General features: G+C 45.4%; 1 protein-coding gene across 1 annotated transcript in view; it reads left to right on the top strand.

Annotated features, from left to right (window-relative positions):
* The window catches only part of NFAM1 (NFAT activating protein with ITAM motif 1), a 45396-nt gene that overhangs the window by 12353 nt on the left and 15884 nt on the right, over positions 1-17159 (top strand). The window contains exons 3-4 of the mRNA XM_038756855.1: positions 2981-3313; positions 6441-6556. Of these exons, the coding sequence (XP_038612783.1) occupies positions 2981-3313; positions 6441-6556 (449 nt within the window). The remainder of the gene's footprint in view (positions 1-2980; positions 3314-6440; positions 6557-17159) is intronic.

The following is a 17159-nucleotide window of genomic DNA, read 5'->3' as shown; positions in this document are numbered from 1 at the left end:
GAGCGCTAAGGACTGGGCCCAGGGCTACATCAGGTCCAGAACCTGGTGGACAAAGCCAATTAAAATAATAATAATAATTATAATAAAACCTGTTATAATAAGCGCTTACTATATGCCAATCACTGTTCTTAAACGCTGGGGTCGACACAAGTTAATTGGGTTGGACACAGTCCCTGTCCCACGTGGGGCTCACAGTTTGAGTAGGAGGGAGAACAGGTATTGAATCCCCATTTTACAGATGAGGTAATTGAGGGACGGAGAAGCTAAGGTCACACAACAGACATGTGGCAGAGCCGGGTTTAGAACCCAGGTCCTTCTGACTCCCAAGTCCTTGCTCTATCCACTAGGCCTTGATGCTTCTAAATGGATGAGACACTGGGAAGACATGCTATGTGACCTTGGACAAGTCACTTCACTTCCCTTTGTCTCAGTTACCTCATCTGTTAAATAGGGATTAACACTGGGAGTCCTATGTGGGACAGGGATCGTGTCCAACCTGATTATCTTTTATCTACCCCAGTGCTTAGTACAGTGAAAGACATGTAATAAGCACTTCAAAAATACCATTAAGCGGTGGATGTGTTTTTGAGCAGAAGAAGGTTTTGATGGGCTTGCGGTGGGGTTTTTCTTCACCTTCCTGTAACTTTCAGCTGGCTGAGGTTTGAGCCAGGGCCCCCATTCAGACGCTGTTGGCAATATTTTATTCTTCCTCATCAATTAGAACGAATCGGGGGGGTTGTAAATAGCTTTAAGAGCTCTTGTGGGAAGAAGATGGGAGAATAATAAATCGGGAACTCCGGGTTCGTCTGCCGGTTCTATGACTGCGTCTACCCAAGCCCAGGGAAGTAGATAATTGAGGCACTTATTCGGAGAATTCAGGCAGAAGCAACCATGCTTTTCCTTCAATAATAAGGTTGGAGGAGGAACAAGATAGTGATGTAAAAAGGCATTTTGAGCTTCTTGAAGAAAGATATCGATCGATGATTTTAGAGTTATTTAGAGGAAAGGTATTTTAGTATATAAATCTAAAAATATTAATTATATTCGATCCAGGTGCTCTAAATATATAGCCAAACAACTAGCCTTAATTTGTTTTTTTCCTGGAGATTTTTTGGGGGGTGGCTGGGGGAAGAATCTGGGGAAAGGGGTCCAGAGATATCATCAAAGTGCAAGTCATTTCCCCTAGATTTTCCCAGAGACTGGATCTGGAATTACCATGTCACACATGTTGATGATCCTATCTCTTGCAATAAACACAAAAAATACCCAGGACAGTCAGCAATATCCCTTTTGGTAATATGACTTGTAATATGACCAAAAGATCAGTTCAGTTATTAGAGTCATTTCTAAACTGGCCTTTCTGTAGTAGTAATAGTAATGGTATCTATTGAGCACCCACGGCCAGGTACTGTACCAGACACTTCAGAGATACAACAGAAGCAGAAGACATGTCTCCCTGCCCACAAGGAGTTTTCACTCTAATGTGAGGAGATGGGCATGGAAATATTTACAACTAATAATACATATTATAGTAATAATAATGGTAGTTTTTGTTAAGCGCTTACTATGTGCCAAGCACTGTTCTTAGCACTGGGGAGAAGACAAGATCACGTTGTCCCACGAGGGGCTCACCGTCTTAATCTCCATTTTACGGATGGGGTAACTGAGGCACAGAGAAATGAAGTGACTTTTCCAAAGTCACACAGCTGACAAGTGGCAGAGCCGGGATTTGAACCCACGACCTCTGACTCCCCAGGTCCATGCTCTTTCCACTAAGCCACGCTGCTTCTTGATAATAATTGTGGTCTTTGTTGAGTACTTACTGTGTGCCAGGCGCTGTACTAAGTGCTGGGGTGGATACAAGCAAATCAGGTTGGACACAGTCCCTGTCCCACATAGGGCTCAGTCTCCATTTTACAGATGAGGGAACTGAGGCCCAGAGATGTGAAGTGACTTGCCCAAGGTCACACAGCAGGCAAGTGAGAAGCAGCATGGCGTGATGGATAGAGCATGGGTCTGGGAGCGAGAAGGTCATGGGTTCTGATCCCGACTCAACCTCCTGTCTGCTGTGTCACCTCAGGCAAGTCAATTCACTTCTCTGTGCCTCAGTTCCCTCATCTGTAAAATGAAGACTGAGACTGTGAACCCCACACAGTACAGGGACGGTGTCCAACTTGAATTGCTCGTATCCACCCCAGCGCTTAGTACAGTGCCTGGCACATAGCTTTAATTCTCTTTGTTCTGACGATTTGACACCTGTCCACATGTTTTGTTTTGTCATCTGTCTCCCCCTTCTCGACTGTGAGCCCATTGTTGGGTAGGGACCGTCTTTATATATTGCCAACTTGTACTTCCCAAGTGCTTAGTATAGTGCTCTGCACACAGTAAGCGCTCAATAAATACAATTGAATGAATGAATGAATGAACAAATACCATCATCATCATCATCATCACGTGGCGGAGTCAGGATTAGAACCCAGGTCCTTCCGATTCCCAGGTCCACGCTCTTTCTATTAGGCCATGTTGCTTAGTACAGAGAAGCACAGAGAAGTACAGAGAAGTTAGAGAAGCAGTGTGGCTCAGTGGAAAGAGCCCGGGCTTTAGAGTCACAGGTCATGGGTTCAAATCCCGGCTCCACCACTTGTCAGCTGTGTAACTTTGGGCAAGTCACTTCACTTCTCTGGGACTCGGTGACCTCATCTGGAAAATGGGGATTAAGACTGGCAGCCCCCAGTTGGACGACCTGATCACCTTGTAACTTCCCCAGCGCTTAGAATACTGCTTTGCTCATAGTAAGCGCTTAATAAATGCCATTATTATTATTATTACAGTGCTCCGCACACAGTAAGCGCTCAATAAACTCAGATGATAAATACGAGCGGGCCGTTGTAGATGCAGAAAGCGCACAATAAACACGAATCATAAATACGGGCGGGCCGTTGTAGATGCAGACAGCCATCCTGTACCTTCTCACCTACAGGAGGGCAGTCCGTGGTGGAGAAGATGCCCCCTATCCTGGTTAAATCGGCTCCCTCCCATGTGGAATTCCAGTGTGCGGTCACCTATCCCAACACCGACGCGTACAAGAACTTCCAAGTCGGCTACTATCAAACAGACCACCGAGGCCAGCGAATCCAAGAGGTGTACTTCCCCTGCAGAGCGGGCCCCGGGCCCGAGAACCAGACCCTTACGACGGACTGCTCGTTTTCCGCTGGCCCATTCCGTAACGCCTCCGCCACTGGGACTTACTACTGCCAGGTGAAGTGGTCTGGAACCAAACGGAAAGGAAATGGCATCTTCATCCTCGTCAGAGGTGAGTTTCGCTCCCCTCACCCTGCCTTGGCCAACGTCAAGGAGATTTCCCAAGGTCAAGTGGGACCTCGGCCCTACCTCCTTCCCCTCCCCACAGCACTTGTATATATTTGTACAGATTTATTACTCTATTTATTTTACTTGTACATATTTACTACACTATTTATTTTGTTAATGATGTGCATATAGATATAATTCTATCTATTCTGACGGTTTTGACACCTGCGTAGATGGTTGATTTTGTTGTCTGTCTCCCCCTTCTAGACTGTGAACCCTTTGTTGGGAAGGGACCGTGTCTATATGTTGCCGACTTGTACTTCCCAAGAGCGCACAGTAAGCGCTCAATAAATATGATTGACTGAAATGAATGAACCTACCAATTCCCTAAGGTGGGACAGGTTTCACCCTCCCTCCTTTTTTATTTTTTGTAATGGAATTTGTTAAGCACTTCCCGTGTATCAATCACTGCTCTACGGACTGGGGTAGATACAAATTAATCAGGTCAGACAGAGTCCCTGTCTCACACAGGGTTCACAGTCAGGTTAGGAGGGAGAACGGATATTTAATCCCCATTTTACAGTTAAGGTAACTGAAGCAAAGAGAAGTGAAGTGACTTGCCCAAGTTCACACAAGGTAGGAGCGGGATTAAAACTGGTGGGGAACATTTGCTTACAGAGAAGCAGCATGGCTCAGTGGGAAGAATGTTAATATGTTTGGTTTTGTTCTCTGTCTCCTCCTTCTAGACTGTGAGCCCACTGTTGGGTAGGGACTGTCTCTATATGTTGCCAACTTGTACTTCCCAAGCGCTTAGTACAGTGCTCTGCACACAGTAAGTGCTCAATAAATACGATTGATTAATTGATTGATTGAAGAGCACAGGCTTGGGAGTCAGAGGTCATGGGTTCTAAGCCCGACTCCGCCGCTTAGCTGTGTGACTTCACAAGTCACTTCACTTCTCTGTGCTTCAGTTCCCTCATCTGTAAAATGGGGATTAAGACTGTGAGCCCCACATGGGACAGCCTGATTAACTTGTATTCCCCCCAGTGCTTAGAACAGTGCTTGGCACATAGTAAGCACTTAATAAATACTATTATTATTATTATTATTATTATTACCAGCATTTGTGAGAAAATCTGCATGGTCTAATGGAAAGAGCTTGAGCCTGGGTGTCATAGGATCTGGGTTCTAATCCCGGCTCCGCCATTTGTATTCTGTGTGACCTTAGGCATGTCACTTAGCTTCTCAGTGCCTCACTGTCCTCATCTGTAAAATGGCGATTCCATAACTGTTCTCCCTCCTGCTCAGACTGTGAGCCCCATGAGGGACAGGGATGGAGCCTGATCTGAATATCTTGTATCGACCCTGGTACTTAGAATAGTGTTTGACACATAGTAAGTGCTTAACTGAGACAATAATATCACTGTCAGAAGCAGAATACTGGATTGGGTAGACCATTGCCCTTACCCAATAACGGCATTCTTTTCTCCCTCCTTAGACCTCATGTATGGATGTGTACTCAGTCATTTATTTCAGCCATTCCAGCTGTAAATATTTTTTATGTTAGCCACCCCCATGAATTTATAAACACTACATGGGCAGGGAATGTGTCACTTCTTTATTTGGTTCTTTCAAAGCATCTAGTACGGTGCACAACACCAAATGAGAAGCAGTGTGGTCTAGAGGAAAGAGTCCAGGCCTGGGAGTGCTTAGTACAGTGCTCTGCACACAGTAAGCGCTCAATAAATATGATTGAATGAATGAATGAATTAATTAATTAATTAATGGTTGTCAGAGGATCTGGGCTCTAATCCAGGTTCCACCACTTGCCTGCTCTGTGACCCTGGACGAATCACTTCACTTCTCTGGGCCTCGTCATCTGTACAATGCGAATTAAATACCTGTCTCCCTCCCGCTTAGACCGTGAGCCCCATGTGGGACAGGGACTGTATTCATTCAATCGTATTTATTGAGTGCTTACTGTGTGCAGAGCACTGTACTAAGCACTTGGGAAGTGCAACATATACAAGTTGGCAACATACTGTATCCGACCTGATTAACTTGTAATTACCCTAGTGTTTAGTACAGTGCTGGGTACATAATAAGTGCTTAACAAATATCCCAATTATTATTGTTATTATTATTCTCCTTCCTTGTCCTCTTCTTCTTCTTCCTCCTCTTCCTTCTCTTCTCCCACCTTCTCCCCCTCATTATTGTTATTAAATGAGTGTGCAAGAAATGAATGAGAAGCGTTGTGACCTAGTGGAGAGAGCGTGGACCTGGGAATCAGAAAGACGTGGTTCCAGATCCCAGCTCTGCCACTGGCCTGCCATGTGACCTCGGGCTAGTCCCTTCACTTCTCTGTGCCTCAGTTCCCTCACCTCTAAAATGGGAATTTAAAAAAATGATAGCATTTATTAAGCACTTACTATGTGCAAGGCACTGTTCTAAGCGCTGGAGAGGTTACAAGGTGATCAGGTTGTCCCACGGGGGACCCACAGTTTTAATCCCCATTTTACAGATGAGGTAACTGAGGCCCAGAGAAGTGAAGTGGCTTGCCCAAAGTCACACAGCTGACAATTGGTGGAGCTGGGATTTGAACCCATGACCTCTGACTCCAAAGCCCGGGCTCTTCCCACTGAGCCACGCTGCTTCTCTGTGGCTCACAGAGACGGTGAGCTCTGTGAGCCGGTGAGCCGTATGTGGGACAGGGACGATGTCTGATCCAATTATCTTGTATCAATCAATCAATCAATCAATCGTATTTATTGAGCGTATTATTGTGTCTACCCCAGCACTTAGTGCAGTGCCTGGCATACAGTAAGCACTTCACACATACCAGACTAACAATAAATGCCGTGGCTACTGTTACGACGACTAGGACGGCTGTTAGCTGGTGCTTTTAGACTCTTCACCTCGGGACCACTTCAACTCACTCATAGTACTGTGCTCTGCACACAGTAAGTGCTCAATAAATACGAATGAATGAATAAAAGAACGAGCAAGTGTCGGCGTTCAAAGGGAAGGGAGTGGGCGGCATTCCCTGCCCGGCTGCTGACTTGAGAACCAAGTGGGAGTGAAGATCATCTTTCCTAAATCCTCTGTCTCCCCGTTGCTCTCTCTCCTCATAGATTCCGGGTACAAAGAACCCCCCATGAGTGCAAGAAAATTCCTACTCATCACCTCTACCTCCCTCCTGGCCATCCTAAGCATCGTTGGTACGGCTCTGCTGCTGTGGAAGACCGAGGTAGAGTGTGTGTGTGTGTGTTTGTGGTGAGTGAGAGTGCGTGTGTGTGTACATGCATGCTCATTAGTGTGCATGAAGCCTTGGGTCACGACACCAATTACTCTCTGTAATGTGGTGTCGGCTTGGGCAATCCCAAGGCGTTCAAAAGGCAAGGCGGGAGAAGGAGGCCCTCGGAATGAAAGGCAGTGGGCTAGCAAGGCTAGGACCACACTGGCCAACTCACCCGGCCCAGGAGGCAACGGAGAGTCCACAACTGGACTTCGGAACACAGTGACTCCGGCAGGGAGGCAGCGTGGCTCAGTGGAAAGAGCACAAGACTGGGAATGAAGGGACTGGGGTTCTGATCATCATCATCATCATCAATCATATTTATTGAGTGCTTACTTGTGTGCAGACCACTGTACTAAGAGCTTGGGAAGTACAAGTTGGCAACATATAGAGACAGTCCCTACCCAACAGTGGGCTCACGGTCTAAAAGGGGGAGACAGAGAACAAAACCAAACGTACTAACAAAATAAAATAAATAGAATAGATATGTACAAGTAAAATAAATAAATAAATAAAGAGTAATAAATATGTACAAACATATATACAGGTGCTGTGGGGAAGGGAAAGAGGTAAGATGCGGGGATGGAGGGGGGACGAGGGGGAGAGGAAGGAAGGGGCTCAGTCTGGGAAGGCCTCCTGGACTCCTGGATAAAAATAATTAATAATAATTATGTTATTTGTTATGCGCTTACTATATGCCAGGCATTGTTCTAGGCGCTGGCTTAGATCCAAGGTAATCAGGTTGTCCCACCTGGGGCCCACAGTCTTAATCCCCATTTTACAGATGAGTTAACTGAGGCACAGAGAAGTGACTTGCCCACAGTCACACAGCAGACGAGTGGCGGAGTGGGGATATATACCTGAATATATGTATATATGTTTGTACATATTTATTACTCTATTTATTTTACTTGTACATATCTATTCTATTTATTTTATTTTGTTAGTATGTTTGGTTTTGTTCTCCGTCTCCCCCTTTTAGACTGTGAGCCCACTGTTGGGTAGGGACTGTCTCTATATGTTAGCAACTTGGACTTCCCAAGCGCTTAGTACAGTGCTCTGCACACAGTAAGCGCTAAATAAATACGATTGATTGATTGATTGATTAGAACCCACGTCCTCCGACTCCTAAGCCCCTGCTCCTTCCACTAAGCCATGCTGCTTGATCCTGAGCAAGTCATTTGACCCCCCTCTTGGGCCTCAATTTCCTTATCTGTAAAGTGGGGTTGTTAGCTTCTTAGATTGTAAGACTCCTGAGAGTTGATCTGATTGTCTTGTATAATAATAATGGTATTTATTAAATGCTTACTATGTGCCAAGCATTGTTCAGTTATTCATTCAATCGTATTTATTGAGCGCTTACTGTGTCCAGAGCACTGTACTAAATGCTTGGGGGAGTACGATGCAGCAATAAAGCACTGGTAATAGGGTTGGACACAGTTCCTGTCCCACATGGAGCTCACACTCTTAATCCTCATTTTACAGGTGAGGTCACTAAGGCCCAGAGAAGTGAAATAATAATAATGGTATTTGTTAAGCACTTACAATGTGCAAAGCACTGTTCTAAGCGCTGGGGAGGTTACAAGGTGATCAGGTTGTCCCACGGGGGGCTCACAGTTTTAATCCCCATTTTACCGATGAGGTAACTGAGGCACAGAGAAGTTAAGTGACTTGCCCAAAGTCACACAGAAATAATAATAATAATAATAATATGGTATTTGTTAGGTGCTTACTATGTGCAAAGCACTATTCTAAGCGCTGGGGTGGTTACAAGGTGATCAGGTTGTCCCACTTGGGGCTCACAGTCTTAATCCCCATTTTACAGATGAGGTAACTGAAGCACAGAGAAGTTAAGTGGCTTGCCCAAGGTCACACAGCTGACAAGTGGCAGAGCCGGGTTTCGAACCCAGGTCCTCTGACTCTCGGGCCCCAGGCTTTTTCCACTAGGTCACACTGCTTCCGTGTTTCAATCTAATGAGTCATCACACCCTAAGTGTAAGCACTTCCACTAGACTGTAAACTCATTGTGGGCAGGAAACATGTCTATCAATTCTGTTAGTGATAGTGTTCTCTCCCAGACAGTACAGTGCTCTGCACACAGTAAGTGCTCAGTAAATACCATGGATTGATTGATTTAGTGCCAAAATTGGAAAGGTGGTAATAATAATAATTATGGTATTTGTTCAGCGCTTACTATATGGCAGGTACTTAACACTGGAGTGGATACAAGCTCAGCGCTTAGAACAGTGCTTCAGCGCTTAGAACAGTGCTTTGCACATAGTAAGCACTTAACAAATACCATAATTATTATTATACAAGCAAATCGGTTTGGACACAGGCCCTGTCTTGCGTAGGGCTCACAATCTTAATCCCCATTTTACCCATGAGGTAACTGAGGCCCAGGGAATAATAATAATAATAATAATAATAATAATAATGGCATTTATTAAGTGCTTACTAGGTGCAAAGCACTGTTCTAAGCGCTGGGGAGGTTACAAGGTGATCAGGTTATCCTATGGGGGGCTCACAGTCTTCATCCCCATTTTACAGATGAGGTAACCGAGGCACAGAGAAGTTAAGTGACTTGCCCAAAGTCACACAGCTGACAGTTGGCAGAGGCGGAATTTGAACCCATGACCTCTGACTCCGAAGCCCGGGCTCTTTCCACTGAGCCACGCTGCTTCTCTATGGAAGTAAAGAGACTTACCCAAGGCCATATGGAAGACAGGTGGAAAAGCTGGGATTAGAACCCATGACCTTTTGACTCCTAGGTTCATGCTCTATCCCACTATCAGGAACTCCCAAAGCAGAGCTGCTTGCCACCAGCATTCATTCGTTCAATCATATTTATTGAGCGCTTACTGTGTGCAGAGCACTGTACGAAGCGCTTGGGAAGTACAAGTTATAGAGACGGCCCCTACCCAACAACTGGCTCACCGTCTAGAAGGCGGAGACAGACAACAAAACAAAACATGTAGACAGGTGTCAAAATTGTCAGAACAAATAGAATTATAGCTATAAATAGAACAAAATAAATAGAATAGTAAATATGTACCGGTAAAAAATAGAGTAATAAATCCGTACAAACATATATATAAGTGCTGTGGGGAGGGGAAGGAGGTAGGGCGAGGGGATGGGGAGGAGGAGAGGAAAAAGGGGGCTCTCTTTGGAGAGGTGGGAAGGCCTCCTGGAGGAGGTGAGCTCTCAGTAGGGCTTTGAAGAGAGGAAGAGAGGTAGCTTTTTCTTAACCAAGATCCAATCATTTCCCTTGGGTCTCTTTCCTCTCGCTCCAGGCCGGCTTGGCTCCCACACACATTTCTGACTCTCCCCAGGGACAGGTCAGCGCTTCCTTATTGAACGACCACGGCGACTGTGAGCCCACTGTTGGGTAGGGACTGTCTCTATATGTTGCCAATTTGTACTTCCCAAGCGCTTAGTACAGTGCTCTGCACATAGTAAGCGCTCAATAAATACGATTGATTGATTGATTGATTGATTGACTGAAGACCAGGGTTGAACTCCCGTTCGCCCACCCGCTGCCTTTTGCTAGCCGGGCTCCCTGATCACTGGGGCACGCTCTGAGGCTTTGAGGCCAAATCAGGGGATCTAAATCTCACAAGGAGCTCTTCCCAACAGCTCCGGGTCTTCAGTCCGTCAAATGGATTAAATTTATTAGCGGGTTTCTGGAGCCCCTGTTTAAGGAGGGTTAAAAGGTTGGATGGATAAATGGTATGCTAACCTGGTTCGCATCTCTGACCTCACTGGCGCATTCATCGAAATGCAGAGAGTAGGGTAGAGCAACCAGCTGGGTGACTTCCCTGCCCTAGAAATAATAATAATAATAAGGGACTGTTTCTGTATGTTGCCAACTTGTAATTCCCAAGCGCTTAGTACAGTGCTCTGCATCATCATCATCATCAATCGTATTTATTGAGCGCTCACTATGTGCAGAGCACTGTACTAAGCGCTTGGGAAGTACAAATTGGCAACATATAGAGACAGTCCCTACCCAACAGTGGGCTCACAGTCTAAAAAGGGGAGACAGAGAACAAAACCAAACTTACTAACAAAATAAAATAAATAGAATAGATATGTACAAATAAATTAAATAAATAAATAGAGTTAAAAAATATGTACAAACATATATACATATATACAGGTGCTGTGGGGAAGGGAGGGAGATAAGATGGGGGGATGGAGAGGGGGACGAGGGGGAGAGGAAGGAAGGGGCTCAGTCTGGGAAGGCCTCCTGGAGGAGGTGAGCTCTCAGCAGGGCCTTGAAGGGAGGAAAAGAGCTAGCTTGGAGGATGGGCAGAGGGAGGGCATTCCAGGCCAGGGGATTGATGATGATTTATTAAGCGCTTACTATGTGCAGAGCACTGTTCTAAGCGCTGGGGAGGTTACAAGGTGATCAGGTTGTCCCATGTGGCCCACTGTTGGGTAGGGACTGTCTCTATATGTTGCCAATTTGTACTTCCCAAGCGCTTAGTACAGTGCTCTGCACATAGTAAGCGCTCAATAAATACGATTGATGATGTGGGGCTCACAGTCTTAACCCCCATTTTACAGATGAGGTCACTGAGGCTCAGGGAAGTTAAGTGACTTGCCCAAGGTCACACAGCGGATGTGGCAGAGTCGGGATTCGAACCCATGCCCTCTGACTCCAAAGCCCGGGCTCTTTCCACTGAGCCACGCTGCTTCTCGGAAGAAAGGTACCTTCTGGCTACCTCCGGCTGGCAGTCAGAGCCAGAGGGCGGGAGAGGAGTATCGGGAAGTCGGGCATGACAGCTGGATCCTGGGGGGATCGAGAAGACCCCCTAGGAATACCAACCATTTGAACCCTCTTTTAAAATCCGCTGCTTAGCACGAGGCTACTGATCCCTGTTGCCCGGGCTCTCAGCAAAGGGAATCAAAGCCAGATGCTTCAACAAATTATCCCTTTAGGTCCCCCTTCACTCTAAGGCCCATCTCTTCGAGGGTAATAACTCTGCCGATAAACCAAGTCACGTAAAAATGAACTAAAACAAAAATCTTAATTGGTTGAACGCTTTAGAGGTGCTTGTCATCTATTTTTTTTATGGTATGTGTTAAGCACTTACTATGAGTCAGTCACTGGGGTAGAAACTAGCTAATCGGGTCAGGCACAATCCCTGTCCCACATGGGGCTCCCAGTCTCAACGCCCATAGAGACGTTGGGGGATATACAAGGTAATCTGGTTGTCCCACGTGGGGCTCACACTTAATCCCCATTTTACAGATGAGGGAACTGAGGCACAGAGAAGTGAACTGAATTGCCCAAGGTCACGCAGCATTCATTCATTCAATCGAATTTATTGAGTGCTTACTGTGTGCAGAGCACTGTACTAAGCACTTGGGAAGTACAAGTTGGCAACATATAGAGACGGTCCCTACCCAACAGTGGGCTCACAGTCTAGAAGGGGGGAGACAGAGAACAAAACAAAACATATTGACAAAATAAAATAAATAGAATAAATATGTACAAATAAAAAAAAATAAATAGAGTAATAAATACGTACAAACATATATACATATATACAGGTGCTGTGGGGAGGGGAAGGAGGTAAGGCGGGAGGGATTGGAGGGGGAGGGCAGACAGGTGGCGGAGTCAGGATTAGAACCCAGATCCTTTTGACATCCAGGCCCGGGCTCTATCTACTACATGAGAAGCAGCGTGGCTCAGTGGAAAGAGCCCGGGCTTGGGAGTCAGAGGTGATGGGTTCGAATCCCGGCTCCACCACTTGTCAGCTGTGTGACTTTGGGCAAGTCACTTCACTTCTCTGGGCCTCAGTTACCTCATCTGTAAAATGGGGATTAAGACTGTGAGCCCCACGTGGGATGACCAGATTACCTTGTATATCCCCCAGCGCTTAGAACAGTGCTTTGCACATAGTAAGCACTTAACAAAAGCCATCACTATTATTATTACTAGGTCATGTTGCTTCTCGTAGTAATAATGATAATAATGATGGCATTTGTTAAACGCTTACTATGTGCGAAGCACCGTGGGATATACAAGGTAATCAGGTTGTCCCACGGGGGGCTCATGGTCTTAATCCCCATTTTACAGATGAGGTAACTGAGGCCCAGAGAAGTGAAGTGTCTTGCCCAAAGTCACACAGCTGACAAGTGGTGGAGCCGGGACTAGAACCCATGACCTCTGGCTCCCAAGCCCGTGCTCTTTCCACTGAGCCACACTGCTTCGTACTTCATGCTGCTTCATCTACAGCCGTTCCCTCTAGACTGGAAGCTTGTGGTGGGTAAAGAACGAAACTTGAGACCACTACCAGCCAATCAATCAATGACTTTTATTAAATCATATGAGGGCCAAGCACTGTACTAAGCGCTTAGCCACTGGACTTAATCCAAGAGGCCATTAGTTGCCCCTCTCTTCTCTCCTCTCATTATTTTTACTTATTAATGGTATTTATTAGACACTTACCACATGCCAAGCTCTGTGCTAAGTGCTGGAGCTCACAGTCAAAGCAGGAGTGGGGGAAGATTCCCATTTTACGGGGGAGGAAAGTGAAGTCCAGAGAGGTTGTGACGTGGGGTTTTCTTCCTCTCCACTGCCTCCAAATGCTTCCCTTTCCTCAACCATTCTGTTTTCTTTAATTATTATTAATAATAATAATGATGGCATTTGTTAAGCGCTTACTAGCGTGACTCAGTGGAAAGAGCACGGGTTTTGGAGTCAGAGGTCATGGGTTCAAATCCCGGCTCTGCCAATTGTCAGCTGTGTGACTTTGGACAAGTCACTTCACTTCTCTGGGCCTCAGTTACCTCATGTGTAAAATGGGGATGAAGACTGTGAGCCCCCCGTGGGACAACCTGATCACCTCGTAACCTCCCCAGCGCTTAGAACAATGCTTTGCACATAGTAAGAGCTTAATAAATGCCATTATTATTATTATTATTACCTTGAGCAACTCACTTCACTTCTTTGGACCTCAGTTACCCTCATCTATAAAATGGGGATTAAGACTATAAGCCCTATGTGGGATAGGGACTGGGTCCAACCTAACTTGTATCTACATCTCAACGCTTAGTGCAGTGTCTGGCACATAGGAAGCGCTTAACAAACACCATTAAAAAAAGGGGAGGGGACTACTCTCATCCCTTTTTTCACGGGAGGGAGAGGGGCTGTGATGGGCACAGAATGAATCCCCAGGAGCAGCCAAGTTTCAAGAAAGTGAGAAAGGGTGTGGGAAGAAAGCACTTGAAACCCCCTTCCAGCCCCATGGCACTTACATCCCTATAATAATAATAATAATAATTGCATTTATTAAGGGCTTACTATGTGCAAAGCACTGTTCTAAGCTCTGGGGAAGTTACGAGGTGATCAGGTTGTCCCACAGGGAACTCACCGTCTTAATCCCCATTTTACAAATGAGGTAACTGAGGCCCAGAGAAGTTAAGTGACTTGCCCAAAGTCACACAGCTGACAATTGGCGGAGCCAGGATTTGAACCCATACCTGCCCTTTATTTATTTCTATTAATATCTGTCTCCTCCCTCTAGACTGTAAGCTCATTGTGGGCAGGAAATGTATCAGTCTATGGTCGTGATGTACTCTCCCAAGCACTTAGTACAGTGCTCTGCACACAGTAAGCGCTCAATAAATCCGATTGAATGAATGAGTGAACCAGGAGAGCTGCTCTGGAATGAAAGGGACAGGAAATGTACTGCTCTCAAGCAGCTGGGATCCTCAACTCAACCCTACTGGGTGAAGTGAGGCAGAAATGGAGACTCATTGGCGGGAAGTCAGAGAAGAAAAATTCATTCAATCGTATTTATTGAGCGCTTACTGTGTGCAGAACACTGTACTAAGCGCTTGGGAAGTAAAAATGATTAGAGGGCTGGAGGACCTGACTTCTAGCAGGTGGAGAGATGATGGGGTGGGTGGGAGGAGAGCTAAATGTAGAGCTTGCAAAACGATTATTATTAGGGGGACGATTTGCAATGCTCTGGTAGAGTTTTTGAAATTTGAAAGAATTTCTCAGATTAATACTTGAAAGGTGCTTGTAGGCATGGCTTAAAGGGGAAGAAATCAGAGTGATCAATTATTTATTTTACTTGTACATATCTATTCTATTTATTTTATTTTGTTAGTACGTTTGGTTTTGTTCTCTGTCTCCCCCTTTTAGACTGTGAGCCCACTGTTGGGTAGGGACTGTCTCTATATGTTGCCAACTTGTACTTCCCAAGCGCTTAGTACAGTGCTCTGCACACAGTAAGCCCTCAATAAATATGATTGATTGATTGATTATAAATGGGGAAGGTGGGGAATTGGGGGCATTCCCCTATTAGTAGAATAATAATAATAATAATAATAATGGTATTTGTTAGGTGCCTACTATGTGCAAAGCACTAAGGTAGGCACTGGGGTAAATACAGGGTAATCAGGTTGTCCCACATGAGGCTCACAGTCTTAATCCCCATTTTACAGATGAGGTAACTGAGGCACAGAGAAGTTAAGTGAACTTGCCCAAGGTCACACAAGTGACAAGTGGCAGAGCCAGGATTAGAACCCACATCCTCTGATTCCCAAGCCCGGGCTCTTGCCACTAGTGAAGGCTTTTTAAAAAATAGCTCTTTAGAAAACGGAGGCATGAGAATACTGGGCAAATCCGAACTTAAATAAATCAGCAATTCTACATGACATGCATCCCAGGGCAGCCAAGGAATTTGCTTATGTAATTAATGACCCAGTTAATTTTTTTTAATCATGCAGACGCCGACTGATAACAGAACCCAGGAAGATAGATACATTAGCCCCATTATTTATTTATTTTTTTAACCAAAGAGGCACGAAGAGACTCATACGAGATTCTGTGTCTCTGGCCTGGTCAGTCTCAGGGAGTAGGGGCAGGTGGTCAGCAAGCTTGAGCCTATTGTTGGGTAGGGACCGTCTCTATATGTTGCCAACTTGAACTTCCCAAGCGCTTAGTACAGTGCTTGGCACACAGTAAGCGCTCAATAAATATGATTGAATGAATGAGCGAGTGGGGCTACTGCATCAGGAAAATCTGTCAAGGGGCTGCCGGAAATTGGAAAGCATGTCTCCTTTATTCATCCCTTCCCCTCCCAGCCCCTCAGCACTTATGTCCATATCCATAATTCATTTATTCCTATTAATGTCTGTCTCTCCCTCTAGGCTGTAAGCTCACTACGGGCAGGGAATATGTCTACTCAATTGTAATAATAATAATAATAATAATAATAATAATGGCATTTATTAAGTGCTTACTCTGTGCAAAGCACTGTTCTAAGCGCTGGGGAGGTTACAAGGTGATCAGGTTGTCGCATGGAGGGCTCACAGTCTTAATCCCCATTTTACAGATGAGGTAACTGAGGCTCAGAGAAGTGAAGCGACTTGCCCAAAGTCACACAGCTGACAACTGGTGGAGCCGGGACTTGAACCCATGACCTCGGACTCCAAAGCCCGGGCTCTTTCCACTGAGCCACACTCGGCCAAGTGCTTAGTACAGTTACCCCATCTGTAAAATGGGGGTTAAGACTGTGAGACCTATACAGGACAGGGACTGTGTCCAACCCGATTTCCTTGTACCCACCCCAGCGCTTAGTACAGTGCCGGGAACATCGTAAGTGCTTAATAAATGCTGGAATTATTATTACTATTACAGTGTTTGCTCTGCACATAGTAAGCACTCAGTAAATACGATTGACTAATTCACTGAATTAATAATAATAATGACGGTATTTGTTAAGCGCTTACTATGTGCAAAGCACTGTTCTAAGTGCTGGAGCACTGTTCTAAGCACTGGGAAAGAGGTGCCTAGGGGAACAGGGACTTGAGAAGAGAAGGAGTCCAATAGGTTGGATGTGTTTGACACATGGGAAGAGGCAGAATGGAAGGTGCCATCACAGGGCTATGGTTTGGCAGAAGGAGAATAAAGATTGGCACTGACTTGGGAAAGGGTTAGACACCAACCCCGGGCAGGCTGGCACCTCTATTTTGCCCGGTGCCAATTGGCAGCTTAACTATCCTGGAGAGAGGGAACGTCCTCCCTTTCATCTGGGAAATGGGTCTGAAATCTCACTCCGGTACTGGTGATCTCTTTCCCCTCTCTTATTTTCAATCCATGAATTTTTCCACTTTATATTTTCTGTGGGGAGGTCGTATTCATGTTATTTGCTTTCATACATTCATTCATTCATTCAGTCGCATTTATCGAGCACTTACTGTGTGCGGAGCACTGTACTAAGCTCTTGGGAGAGTACCATACAAGACATGTTCCCTGTCCACAACGAGCTTGCAGTCTGAGAGTGATGTCCTCGTGTCTGCTGTTTGCCTAAGATAAACGGATTTGCCCATTTTCATTCATTCATTCATTCGTATTTATTGAGCACTTACTGTGTGCAGAGCACTGTATTAAGCACTTGGGAAGTATAAGTTGGCAACATATAGAGACGGTCCCTACTCAACAGTGGGTTCACAGTCTAGAAGACTGTGAAATGTCACGGTCTATTTGACATTTTATATCAATTACCTCATCTGTAAAATGGGGATTAAG

This window comes from Tachyglossus aculeatus, chromosome 14 (genome assembly GCF_015852505.1).
Source record: "Tachyglossus aculeatus isolate mTacAcu1 chromosome 14, mTacAcu1.pri, whole genome shotgun sequence".
NCBI classification, from domain to species: Eukaryota; Metazoa; Chordata; class Mammalia; order Monotremata; family Tachyglossidae; genus Tachyglossus; species Tachyglossus aculeatus.
This window is presented reverse-complemented; position numbering and strand designations above follow the sequence as displayed.